We start from the raw sequence: 12,918 nt of genomic DNA, 5'->3' as shown, positions 1-12,918 counted from the left end.
CTTAAAAAATGGTTCAAGATACAAAATGTTTGAGAATCCCAGCATAAGCAAAGCTTTATTTTCAGCTTTGCAAGCTATGGTGCTGGAAACAACTTCATCTCATTCCTTCTCATAAGAGAATGTGCTGTAAAATATATTTTACAATTTCAACAAATGTTGCCTTGGCAATAGGATCATTTCTTTGTACTGCCATTATCCAAGTGGAAAAAGACCACTTATGCACTGAACCTCTATAAACGCTCAATTCCATCCTGGTTTTAATTAGAACTTTCTTCAAACCACTCACTGTTTCTACATCAGGTGCTGATTTGGCACTATTGAGGAAACAAGCAATAAACTTCACAATCAATCTGCAGTTAGTAGTCAATCCAGCTCGGCTTGCTTGTTGTTTTCTTCCTTTGTACATTTTCTTATAGAAAGTAGCAATAAATTGGAGACATGTGGTAAACTAGCGTAGCATTTAACCGGGCACACGTGGTCTCTCTCCAGTCCCCTCGCTGAGTAACATTACAGCATCTGTGCCATCTACTTTCACACAAGTAGCCAGAACACCTATAACAAAACTCAACACATAACTTACTGTCTTCATATGACCAAAGGAGGAAGATGCTAGTTTTGGCTGACATAACATTTATAGTGACAGTCCTTCCTCCACAAACCTGGGTACTTTAGTCCCTCATACAAATTTTTAATCCAGCCTATTCTTTCTGCCCAGGGAGTCAGAACTCCCCAAGGTTTACTACATCTCCCTGTGCGACTTGTCTAACATCCCCTCTGTTTTGAGGGGATCCCCTCAAATCCCCTGTTTGCGGGATCCCCTCTGTTTGTGTAACAACCCCATCTCCCTGCAGTTTTTGTAACCTGCAGCACTCGGTGTCACCTCCCTTGAGTTCCAAGTTCCCTGATGCTGCATGGCTCTGAAGTTTGCTGCCATCATGTGCAGCCTGACCCAAAACATAGCTGCTTTTCTTTTTAACCCCTTCCCTTTCCAAAAGGTAACCTTATCAGTGTATCATATGGGGAATTTCACCAGTTCTCGTTGGGTAGTATGTTTTTATGTAGTTCCAACAACATGCTATAAGCTTTACTAACGCAACAAGGAGACAAGGTTATTGTTCAATAATTCCTGCCCCTGCACACACACACACGATAACCTAAATCCCATCTGCAATCCTGGTCTTACAGTTCCTGACCCGAGGCTGCCCACTGCATCAGGCTATCTGGCAACAGTCTGCTGCAAACTCCTTTCTGGAAGGAATGCCCTCCTTCTTCCACTGCTATTCACAGTTTGGGATACAGCTTGAGGAGTTTAAGGGTGAGGAATCTTTTGAGACATCCCACCAAACTACATCCACATGCCAGACACCAGGACAGACACCACTGTACAGTCGAAGAAGAAACCTTACAGAGTTCCACTCGGAGAACTGTTAAATGTCAGCAATGCAAATACCAAAGGAAGGCAGAACCTGCCCTTCAGAGCTTACAGTTCTACATCCCACAAACTCCACCTGTGCTGGCAAAGCCCCTGTGCCACATGAAGCATCTTTGACCACAGACTGTAAAACACTCAGGGTTTGAGGTGCATGTCTATACATTAAAAATGGAAATACTTAGGGAGACTAAGATGAACATTGGAACAGCTTTCCAGCATTGTCGGTAGACCTCAAATTGTTCATGATTTTCAAAGATCGCCAAAGGTTGCAAGTCAAGAGCTGTTGAGTTCAACTCAGCAGATACTGCCTAAAATTCTCTGGCCTGTGTGTCCTGGTTTCAGCTTGGATAGAGTTAATTTTCTTCCTAGTAGCTGGTATAGTGCTGCGTTTTGGATTTAGTATGAGAATAATGTTGATAACACACTGATGTTTTAGTTGTTGCTGAGCAGTGCTTACACTAAGTCAAGGACTTTTGAGCTTCTCATGCCTTGCCAGCGAGGAGGCTGGGGGTGCACAAGAATCTGGGAGGGGGCACAGCCAGGACAGCTGACCCCACCTGCCCAAAGGGACATTCCATACCCTATGATGTCATGCTTGGCATATAAAGCTGGGGGGAGTTGGCCGGGTGGGTCGCTGCTCGGGGACAGGCTGGGCACCGGTCAGCATGTGGTGAGCAACTGTATCATCATTTGTTTTGTATATTCTTTTATCATTCTCTTTTATATTCTCTTTTCCTTGCTATCCCATTAACTGTCTCTGTCTCAATCCATGAAGGTTTTTTTCCGATTCTGTCCCCCATCCCACTGGGGGAGGGTGTGAGTGAGCGACTGCGTGGTGCTTGGTTGCCAACTGGGGTTAAACCATGACCCTGTGCCAGGCAGATGAGCGGACATTTAATTTATCTTTTTCCATTGTCCAAAAGCAATCATCCCCAATGAGTAGTTTTTCTGATAAAATTAAAGGTGAGACAGGGTGAGCTTCCTTGGTTACTCTGTGAAGATCTGGTACTTCTTACACCTGTGGAGGGTGAAATCTTGATGCAAATCTTGAGCCATTTGCATCTTGCTGTTGCACCCCCTGATAATCACAGCAACCTATTTATGATTTCCACAAAAACTTTGTTTGAAGCATACTGCTTTCCTCTATTTCCTTGAAAAAAAGAAAAGCAGCAAAATACTTCATTTCAGAGACTCAGTCTGCCACAGAGCCCCTATGGTACTACCAGCGTGTCAACAAGACCATTTCAAAGCATGGCTTACTGTGGACTCAATATTTGTCCGAGCTTTTCATGCTTGCCTCCGTGAATAACTTCTAAGTAGTCCAAAGATCAGCGTTTTTCTTCCTCCAACTACAGTCCCATCTCTCGAATTTTTCCCTGAAATGTTCATTTTCCACAACCAAGGAAGAAGGAGATGACAAAATGGCCAAGCTCTTTTCAGTAAGTGTATACACTGAGATGGTTGTACTAACAAACAAGAGATTTCGAAATCTTTTTCTGCAGGGATGGAATAAAGGATTCAACATGCTTTTCCTGTTAATATTATTTGTAATGCTCAGACCACTTTGACACAAGGTCCTGTATGACCAGAGCAATTAGACAATTCCTGCTGCCAGAAGCTAACAAACTAAGTAAAACTATGAGGCTGGTAAAAATAAATCCAATGTTTGATAAAAACCCCAACAAATCAAAACAAAAGCCAAAACAGGAACCTGAGGATGAATTCATACACCCAGGTTTCATTTCAAGGAAGCTAAGCGTGCCTCGGTATATCAAATGAAATACGGTTATCAAGCTCAGGTCAGCATAATTAGTTGCCAGATTGTCTGCAAGCCCCAACAGCAATAATTTCTGTTCTATGAAGATATCAGGGTGGAGTTAATGTATCAGAGACATCACTTTTCATTTGCAAATGGCACAGTCTCCCTATATAACCAGCTTCAGTCAGTCTGCCAGCGTTACACACTGCGCCTTTGCAAACGAGCTATAATGAGGGGACTCCTGCACTAAAGGCACAGCAATCCTGGGACCCTGTTGTACTGCACGACCTCTTAATGCAAACAGAACAGATACTATAGAGACCAAAGACATGTACAGCTACTGCAGCAGCATTCAGATATACAAAGTTTTCAAGTGACCTATAATTTCAGCTCGATTACTAGATTTTCTCCAGCTACGTAACTCAGTGCAGTCATTTGTCACTGAGCCCTGGGGAGCCGTCCAGAAGGAAACAAGAACCGTTTCCCCGCTGCAGCCTGTCACCTGGGCAGTCAGGATCTCTCAGCACTTGCGCTGTTGTATAAATTACATCCCTCCCAGCTTGGTCAAGTATGTCCATCATTCAGCACATGTGTAATCTTCGCTATTTTATTGTCTCATTGATGGAAGAATTAGCTGCACAGTGGGAAACGCATTAAGAAAGGACTACCAATTATTTTGTCCGTGTTGCTAACTTCTTTAATCCCCTGTAATCTCTTCTAAGGGGGGATTCGTATCTACTCAAATCACTTCACAGGAGACGTATATAACATAACAGAAGCCGTACACACTAGGGAAAACAGAAAACCCAGCTACTGGTCCTCCACAGTATCAAACACACCAGCCATCACTGGAGAATGGATCATAATTTGCAAACAGTATGCAACGGCACTGGCCAAGTGAACCCCAGTTCCTTGATGCATTCAGTTGGGAAAGTCATCATCATCTACGTCAAAACCTCTGTTTCTCCCATAAGAAGCCAACCACAGCCTAACGACAGGAACCTAGTTTTGTTCTAAGCACCTTGTGGAGTTCCCATCTGCCCAGAATCTCTTTATCCATTTCGGAAGCTGGTATCAAAGGTGGTGAGGCTACTCAAAACTTTTTTCTGGTTTGGAGATGAAATTTGCGGATCTTGAAGCTGCAGGACTATGGCACAGGATCCTCAATTCACATTACAGGAAAACCATCAAGAGATACAACTTTTTTGTTTGTTTGGTTTGTTTTCTTTTTTCCGATATTGACATAGTGAACTGAAGCTGCTGATCACTTTTGCAGCTGAGATGGGTCAAAAAAAAAAAAAAAAAAAAAAAAAAGGTAAGATTCAACCCAGAGAAGACAGAGGTGATGCAAGTGGTAAAGGAATTACCAAGGCAGTGCCACGTATAATCACAGCTCTTGATAAATGAACTTAGAATGAGGAGCAATTTTTGCATTTGGTTGTTCCCAGTCTCCCGACTTTCAGAAATTATTTACCCCATCTTTCTTTCTTCTCTGCGTTATCTAAATGGCTTTGTCTTTTCCATAGTACGTGCCCTACTGCAGTCTTCTCAGCTTACTGCTTCAAGTCGGTATTACTGCAATGAACGCTGCTGGGACTGGCCTTCAGCTACCACTCCCGTTTGTCTAGGGCATTAATATACTTCATAAGTTTGCTGGAGCTGCTCATGTCAGCATTAAAATCTATATTCTTTAAATGACACAGTTTTTATCCATTTCTCAGTGCAATTCCAGAAGTTTCTAATATACAATACCTTAGACGATGTTAAAATTGGCTTATTTTTCGGACATTTGCTATGCAACAGAAAATGAATTAGATCTGTTAGGGCACTTTATTATGCTCATTTTGACTCATATCTGATTTTCTGATTAAAGTCCAAGATGTTTTCTGAAGCTGGCGATTAGATAAAGCCTGAGTTATTTTAGAGACACTTGGGAGAAGAGATGCTTGTAAAGAGAAGTTGTCCATTGTGGGCAGTTTAAAGCAAAACCACATATAAGTTATCCACCTGTTGCAAATGGATCCATCAACACGGGTAAGAATTATTAGCATTTTAACAAAAACCTATCAGATTTAATCAAAGTCATGAAAGAGGGTCAATAAAATACATAGAAATGCTTCACTAAGTTACAAGCAAGACTTCTTTCAACAAAACTCAGCAGCTAGAATATTCCTGTACCTCGCTACCTCTGTATGCATGACTTCATACCCCTCTAAACTTAAGACTTACCATGAGGCAATATGAAATACTTTATCAGCTGAGTATCTGTGCAGACCTACATGGTATGAATTACAATATGCTTTGAAATAAAGCTCCACAGTGTATAATCTTAATTCTGACTGGAGAGGAATAATCACAAATTTAATTCCAGTGCATCAGTGTGCAGTAACCATAGAGCAGCTAGAGAGGGTAAACCCCTGGGACTACGAGGTTTTCCACTCAATGGTGGCTACATTGTTTTCACTGAGAGGGACTAGGGATGACATTGTTCTCCAGAAATTCACAAAAATGTTACCCCAAAAATCAGTTTTTCCCTCTTAAAAAAATATATCACCGTCTTTATGATGCTTATGGAATTTTGTGGAATGCCTAAGATAATGACTCTGAGCTCAATTTAGGATTTATTACTATATACCGGCGCAGACAAACACAAGTTGATTTGTGACTCTTCATAAAAATAGCACTATTTATACACTTAGCCGCCTTCTGTGATTTAATGGTAGAGCCGCTCACCTCCTATGCAAAACCATACCATTATGACTGTGGCATCAATTCATTAATCAAAATGACAGAGGGTTTCATGATCAAACAAGAGAGGTTCTGGTACTTCTTATGACAGCAGTGCTTGTGATACAACCATACTGGATCCATTTGCAATTGAACTGGAAACCAGCTATTTTCTATACTCAACGGAATTCTGATTTATGACGTGCTTGAAATTACTGTGGATTTCTATTAAAGACAAACACTTGGCAGCAAGGTACCATACTTACCTGTAATTTAGTTATGTAACAGTAGTATCCTCCATAGACCCCACATCCTTTGGGGTTTTTTGTTTTTCAGATATGTGACTTTCAGAGCCAACTTGGCATTTTTTAAGAGTTTGGCCTTTTTCCTGCGGCCCTAAGCAAACCTCAAGCCATGAAGGAGCAGGGAATTTATACAGGCCTGCACAGACTCAATCAGCAGTTTCCTTTCCACTGACATCCACAGGAAGCCAGCACGTATGGAAAGATGGGGGCACGCAGACATCAACAATTACAGATAGGCCACTTTTCCCACATTTGGAAATGTACAGCTCAAGCTACCTATTTAGTTAGTGTCTTTAATGCATGGGAAACCTCTGCTAGCTGGCGGATTTTCTCTTTGAAGAGTTTATTCATTTATTCTATTACTTGGCATTGACAATGGTAAAGTAAAGCTGCAAGATGACAACAAAGGGCCAAAGAAAATGACGTTTTAGGTGAAGCTGTAATGTTCAAAGGTGATAAGAACATTTCAAGTTGGTAAGCATACCATTTTAAAAATATGCTTTGTGCCTCAAATATTTTAGGTATACTCATAGACCCAGCCACTAAAATAAAGCTTGGAAGGATGACACACAAGCTCAGACAGACTTATACATCCACTTAACTAACTTACACATTCTGAAGATGATATGATCTGCTCTAAAAAGAGGAAAATTTTTTTCCAAGCCTGCCACCCTCTCATTAATTCATTTTACTTGTGCATTTGAGGCCTGTTTATAGAGACTTACTTCTGACTCGGTCTTTAGAAACACGCTGCCTGATACCAAGTGTTCTGGCTGAAGACTGCTTACAGGAAAAAAATTACTGACTCAGAATCTATCTAGAAAAAGAAACTACAAATTTAGGGGACCAAGATACAAAGAGGTGACATACCCTTCCTCAATTGTAACAGAATTCATGATGATGCAGTTTGTTATCTTTACTTTGTCTTTTATGGTACACATGCTGCCGATGATGGAGTGTTTAATAGATGTCTTCTCCCCCACTTGCGTGGATGACCCAATGATGCTGTCCGATCCAACCTAGGGAAGAAGGGAAATTAGCAAAAGTACCTGGAGCTCTCTGATTTGTGTTCTCCGTAAACCTTTTCCAAACAGCACGTCTCAAGTACTTGTCGACAAAGTGTACCCTGCTCTACCCCTTAGGGATCCTTGGCAGGGGAGAGACCTAGAAATTTGGGGCCCATCCCATAGGGAGACAGCTGGACAGTCTTCCCAATGTCCATTAGCTTGGTAAAATTCCGTTAGCCAGACTGGCTCTACAGGTGTTACGCAGTAAGTTAAGCACAATAAGAATGGTCCTGCTGGTACTCACTGGTTTCACTAAGGTTTGCCCAGTGAGACCTGTGAAAAGGAGGCTTACAGCTGGTATTCAACTAAAATGCTTTGGCAAGAAACAGAGCTAAAATACTGACCCCTTTGGAGTTTGGTGTCCTTTGGGAGGCAAACTGCTCAACTACCATGAACTGCCATTAGGGAACAAGAGACTGCAGTATCTGACTTGGGAGAATAGATAGAATTTTTACCAAACATTTTTACCAAAAATTTTTCCCAAGACAGCGACTGAAAGCCAGGAATCCATGGGCGAGCCTATGAGGCGGCTCTGGGCTGTATCACCTACATTGTAATTCCACACTTCAGAACTCAGCTGCACTTCCAACAGTGGGAACGAATAAGCAAAGGGCGCACAGAATGTATTGAAAGAGCAGAGATGGGGAAAGGGAACACTTACCATGCCTCTGTCAGTGATCTGTGCAGACCCATGAACCAGCGGCTCTTCCAGACCCAGATTAAGCAATAGCTTGGGAACCTGGATGGAAAAACCCACATCACAAGGTAACATGACAGTGCTGTACACGCACGTTACATAAACAGCTCAAAGGTGGCTTTGGTTTCCATTGCACTAGTGCATCTACCATAAACATTTTAAAGGAAAATGTAGGTTGCTGCATTTTAAATCTGCAATCAATATGTGTGATTTATCATCTTCCCATTTTGTAAAGGAGACAGGTACACTTTCACTGCAGTGCACTGCATGTCTCCTCTGAACTCGGCTTCCCACCTGTGGAGAAGCAGTGGATCAGCAGCAGCAGGCAGGCTGGCTCCAGCTGAACACAGTGAACGCATCCTGGTACATTACTACAACCTCCAGCATCTGCCATTTCAAATGCAGCTCAACATGTTTTACACCATTCAGTAATGTAGGAGAGGAAAGCAAGTAATATCACATATAAACCAGTAAACTGGTATAAAAAGATGATGATGTTCAGGCCACTCAACAAGGTAGCATGCTGAGGTACAGGCAACAAAAAAGTATTTCAGATGTTTAAAGAGAAAGAAACTAAAGTAGATCAAGTGGCTATTCCAGATGGTAGAACGCTGCAGAAGAAAAGGCTCTTGACAGAGAGAAGGCAGGTGTTAGATAAGCAGACAAAGCAGCAATGGTAATAGAGAGAGACACAGCCCATGAGGTAGCCAAGAACAAATCCATGGGGAGCAATTCTGAACTGGCTCCTGAAAAGAAAGGGGAGCCAGCGTTGTAGAAGGATGGGCTATCACTCCATCATTCCTCCTTTTCTGGGTGAAAGAGCAGCCTGAGGCATTCTGCATCTCCTGGCGTCAGGCTGGGGCCAAGGTCACACACCACAGAAGAGGTGATGACAGCGCGGATGGGGATTTCAGGGGCAGTGGGAGTCTCGCAGCAATGCACAGACAGAGTGCTCTGTGGAGTTACTTGCAGTAGCGATGCAATGTATGATGCATCTTGGTAGGACAGAGCTGGCAGTCGAAGAAACATGGGAGATACAGAAGGCAGCAAAGTGATGCATGAGGGCTGAGGTCTGTGTCATGGCAAATTGTACGCCTGAGCGAGAGGCAGCACGTGCCGGGGCTGCTGTGGAGCTCCGCATATGCTGTTTGGCCAGGATGCGTGCACTGACTGTCCATCTGAGAGCTCAACTGGAGTCTCAGCACAGTGATGGTATAACTGGGTTTGCCTGAGGGGAGGAAGCGGCACTCATTGACTCTCTTTTCTCTACCCAGGCACCTATTTTTACAGAACTCTTAGGAAAGTTTATCTTTGAGATCTCTATTGCTCTGTTAAATTTGGCTCAGAGTTGCCAGCAATTTCCAAAGGAGCTGCCATACAGTACGATTGTGTAAAACGACTTCCTTAGAAAGCTGGGATAACAAGAGCTGATGGCTAGGGAGTGAACCTCAAGAAGCAGATCCCACAGATCTGAAGAAGTTGGGATCAGATCTGAAAAAAATATCTCAAGATCTCAAATGAGATGATACTTGCAGGAAATTGTTTGGATATTCATAATATGACCAGCCCTTTTCCCTTCCAGCATGCAAGGATGGGTAACTACTGCTCTTTTACATATGATAAGAATTTTCACAGTCGATGCTTCATTCAGATGAGTGAGCCGAGCTCAGATGAGCTCACACCTCTGAGCTATCATTTCAGGCTGACTGTTGTCCCCAGTTCAACATCTGTAGCTCTTTACATCTCCTTCCCACTAGACTTGTGCTTTCTTTGTTTTTAAAAAAAACATGAATAGGTTACATCCTTTAGTCCGAAGTGCAGGCACAACAGAAAACCACCAGCTTACCAGAACACCACAAACTAGGCCAGTCCTCTGGGCTGAGGCTGGCTTCGTGAAGGGATGTTGTCCTCACCTGACATGTAGCTGGGCAGCCACAACAGATAGAGCCAGGAGAGGAACACACACCAAAGCATACCTACAGCATAGATTGGAAAGATTCCTACTATCCAGTGTTGCTCTGTGGGAAGGGAAAGAAACGAGGAAAGGCTCTTGCCCTCCTCGGTGGAAAGGCGGTATGGTGAAATAAATAAAGGATTTTACTGGCCAGAGTAAAGCCCTTACTAGAATCAGTCAATAGTAGTGCAGCCTGAGGGGTGACCCAAAAAAGCTACCAGCTCAAGCATTTTGCTCTGAAAAGGAAGGTTAGATAGGGGGCAGGAGTCAGAGGGAGTGCCTGGGTCAAGGGAAGGTTTAAGATGTGTTTGGATTTAATTCATCTTACAAAGAAACTATTTCCTGCTATTGAAGATAACTCCCTCCCAAACCCACCTGCCCACACACAGGCTGCAGGCATCCAGAAACCCAGCTGGAAGTGAAATGATGTGAGTAAAGTGTTTCCTCACCAGAAGGGCAATGGGTTAGGATGCCATTCCTTCTCACGGCTACTGGACTGGACTGCTACTGCTCCGTCAGTCTGTCCTCTTGGACAGCAAAGTTATAGCTTTGCAGCTGGGCAATCAGAATCTGGTCTGTGAAGACCAAGATAAGAGCAAACAAGACACCAAAAGTCTTCCTTAGAGACCAAAAAAGCAGGTTAAAAAAAAGCCGATAAAATTAAATGTGTATCTTTTATGAGGATTAGCAAGAGAAACAAAATGCAGTGGCACTGAAAAAAGGAACTCCTTTCTCACAACCCCTCATTAAGCTCCATTTTATGTTTTACCTCCACATAGTTTCCTTAGAAATTCTACCATTCTGGAAAAGTTAAAAATTCAAAGAAAATCCTTTCCAACGTTGAAGGCCCCAATGTGATTTCAAAACACTAATTCTATGTACCACCCAGGAGCAAACACATTTCCTGAACTGACCAAAATGTAGAATATTTAGGTTAAAAAAAAAATCCAACACACACACAAAAAAAACAACACAAAAAAACCCACATGGAGTCTGACTGGCTCAACTCAATAACTTTTTACTGAAGCGGCTGCTGCCAAATGTACACGCACACTTCCCCTCACAAGCGGTGTTCTCCCTTAACCCTTTGGGCACACTTGTTCCTGACATTGCTGGGGAAAGTTTTACCTTTCTGACAGCAGTGCTGCCTCCCTCCTCTCTTCCTCATGTCCCTAACCGTAAAACAAATCACTTTATTTCTGTGCTCCTCTACAGGCACCAGGGAGAAAGAGCTCCAATGTGTAACTCACTCTGCCATGCTGCAACTCTAATTTGTGTAAATTCATCCATTCATTTTATTAAAAAGAAATCAACTCAATTTGAGAGCAAAGGCAAGTCAGCGACCACTTCCAGATTCCCAATACAACTTTATCGCTCTCCCAGCCCCACTTCCAGAAACCTTGTGTCTTTTCCTACTACATTCCCTATTGCTCTTTCAAAACTAGAGGAAACTGTCCGCTCCTGATAGCAATGAAGTTCATCACTAGCAGAGTGAAGTGCGAACTTGTACATTGTGTCAGCCAGTGCAGTAATAAAAAATAAATAAATATCATATTAAAAGCTTTTAATCATCAGCTCATTAGCTAACACGGCATTTCGCTAATCCTCCCCTGTGGTCTTTTATTTTATGAATTCTCAGTAGTGTGAAAGTGAAAGCTGCAACAGACCAACGTTTCACCTCTGTGTTTACCTGGAATGCCACTGTAGTGAAACCTGTTCATAAAATAATTCTTTCATAATGGAAAGCATTAGGCAATTTGAATGTATGGGGAGTTTAAGTCTTCCTGCCAATCATTAATAACCTTTGTCATTATCACTTAGATAAACATCTGTTAGGAAGAGTCCAGTCAGAACTGATCTTGCCTTTGGGACATGGAGGACATTGATTAGATGAGCTATCAAAGCTACTTCCAGCCTTATTTTCCACGCTTCTTGGCTCTTTGGCTGCAGGTATTGCCACCCTCAAAAAACAGAAGAGTGTGTGGGGTGGGGTTTTTTTTTTTAGCTAAATCAAAGCTATAGAGTAAATTAGTGACAGAACTGTTTCCTGGCCTCATGTTCTATCCAGCAACCAGCAGGGTGATGTGCCTAGATAACATGGCACTGGTTCAATTCCCACACACTCCTCAGCTGTATTGGAGGGAGCCACTCCTGGAGGCTAAAATGTCCCATAAACTACTGCTGTATTCCCATGCGGCAGTTTGTATTTTTCTCACCTGTCGGTTAGCTTCAATATACAACCCAAGAGTATTCACTCGGTAGCACAGTCCCTCTTTCATTATATGGACGTAGCAGCGCACTTTTCCTTCGTGGAGAGTTTCATTCATATCTCCTCTATGATCATTCCAACAAGAGTTATCTGGAGCAGGTTTCAGCAAGCTATTATCTTCCTTTATGAAACTATAAATGTCTGGAGAACACACACATGCATGAAGTTAGACAGGATTTAATGAAATACTTTCTGAAGAGGAATACTATTAAAATAGTGTTGGTGAAGGGAAATCTTTGCCTCCCATCATCCGAATGGCTAGGTACTTAGCAATCATTAACAGATTTTATCACATGTAGTGAGTAAGTGCTTATTTTTATTCTGCAGGTGGGAATCAAGGGATCAGGACAGATGCAATATTTTGCCCAAGGTCACACAAGGAGACAGCGGAAATGCTAAAAATAAATTCCAAGATCCGAGATCCTGTCCAGTTCCCAGTGCAGGGTGGTTAAGGCTTAGTCTGTTGCCCTACGCAATTTTAGGAAGTCCCTCCTAAAATCACATTTTCAAAACTGCATTTACCTATACTGTATTCCAGAAGAAAAAACACAGAGCACCTAGCTGATTTGGTTTTGATTTACACCAAAATAACACAGGAGAAAAGTATTTCTATAATGCACAATACTGTTTGAAAAAGAAATCTACTAGAATCTTTGTTATCATGAAGTATAAGAGAAAAAAAAAACCAAATCCCCAAACTAGTGTTTC

The 12,918-nt window shown here is 42.3% G+C and overlaps 1 protein-coding gene across 1 annotated transcript in view; it reads right to left on the bottom strand.

Moving 5' to 3' along the window:
- The window catches only part of EIF2B3 (eukaryotic translation initiation factor 2B subunit gamma), a 103,011-nt gene that overhangs the window by 19,251 nt on the left and 70,842 nt on the right, over positions 1 to 12,918 (bottom strand). Inside the window, exons 8-10 of the mRNA XM_063344728.1 lie at positions 12,158 to 12,351; positions 7,952 to 8,029; positions 7,094 to 7,242 (exon numbers count right to left, since the gene is read on the bottom strand). Coding sequence (XP_063200798.1) covers positions 7,094 to 7,242; positions 7,952 to 8,029; positions 12,158 to 12,351 — 421 coding nt within the window. The remainder of the gene's footprint in view (positions 1 to 7,093; positions 7,243 to 7,951; positions 8,030 to 12,157; positions 12,352 to 12,918) is intronic.

The sequence above is a fragment of the Chroicocephalus ridibundus genome, chromosome 8 (assembly GCF_963924245.1).
Source record: "Chroicocephalus ridibundus chromosome 8, bChrRid1.1, whole genome shotgun sequence".
Classification (NCBI taxonomy): domain Eukaryota; kingdom Metazoa; phylum Chordata; class Aves; order Charadriiformes; family Laridae; genus Chroicocephalus; species Chroicocephalus ridibundus.
The sequence above is the reverse complement of the archived record's forward strand: the minus strand, read 5'-3'. Positions and strand labels throughout refer to the sequence as shown.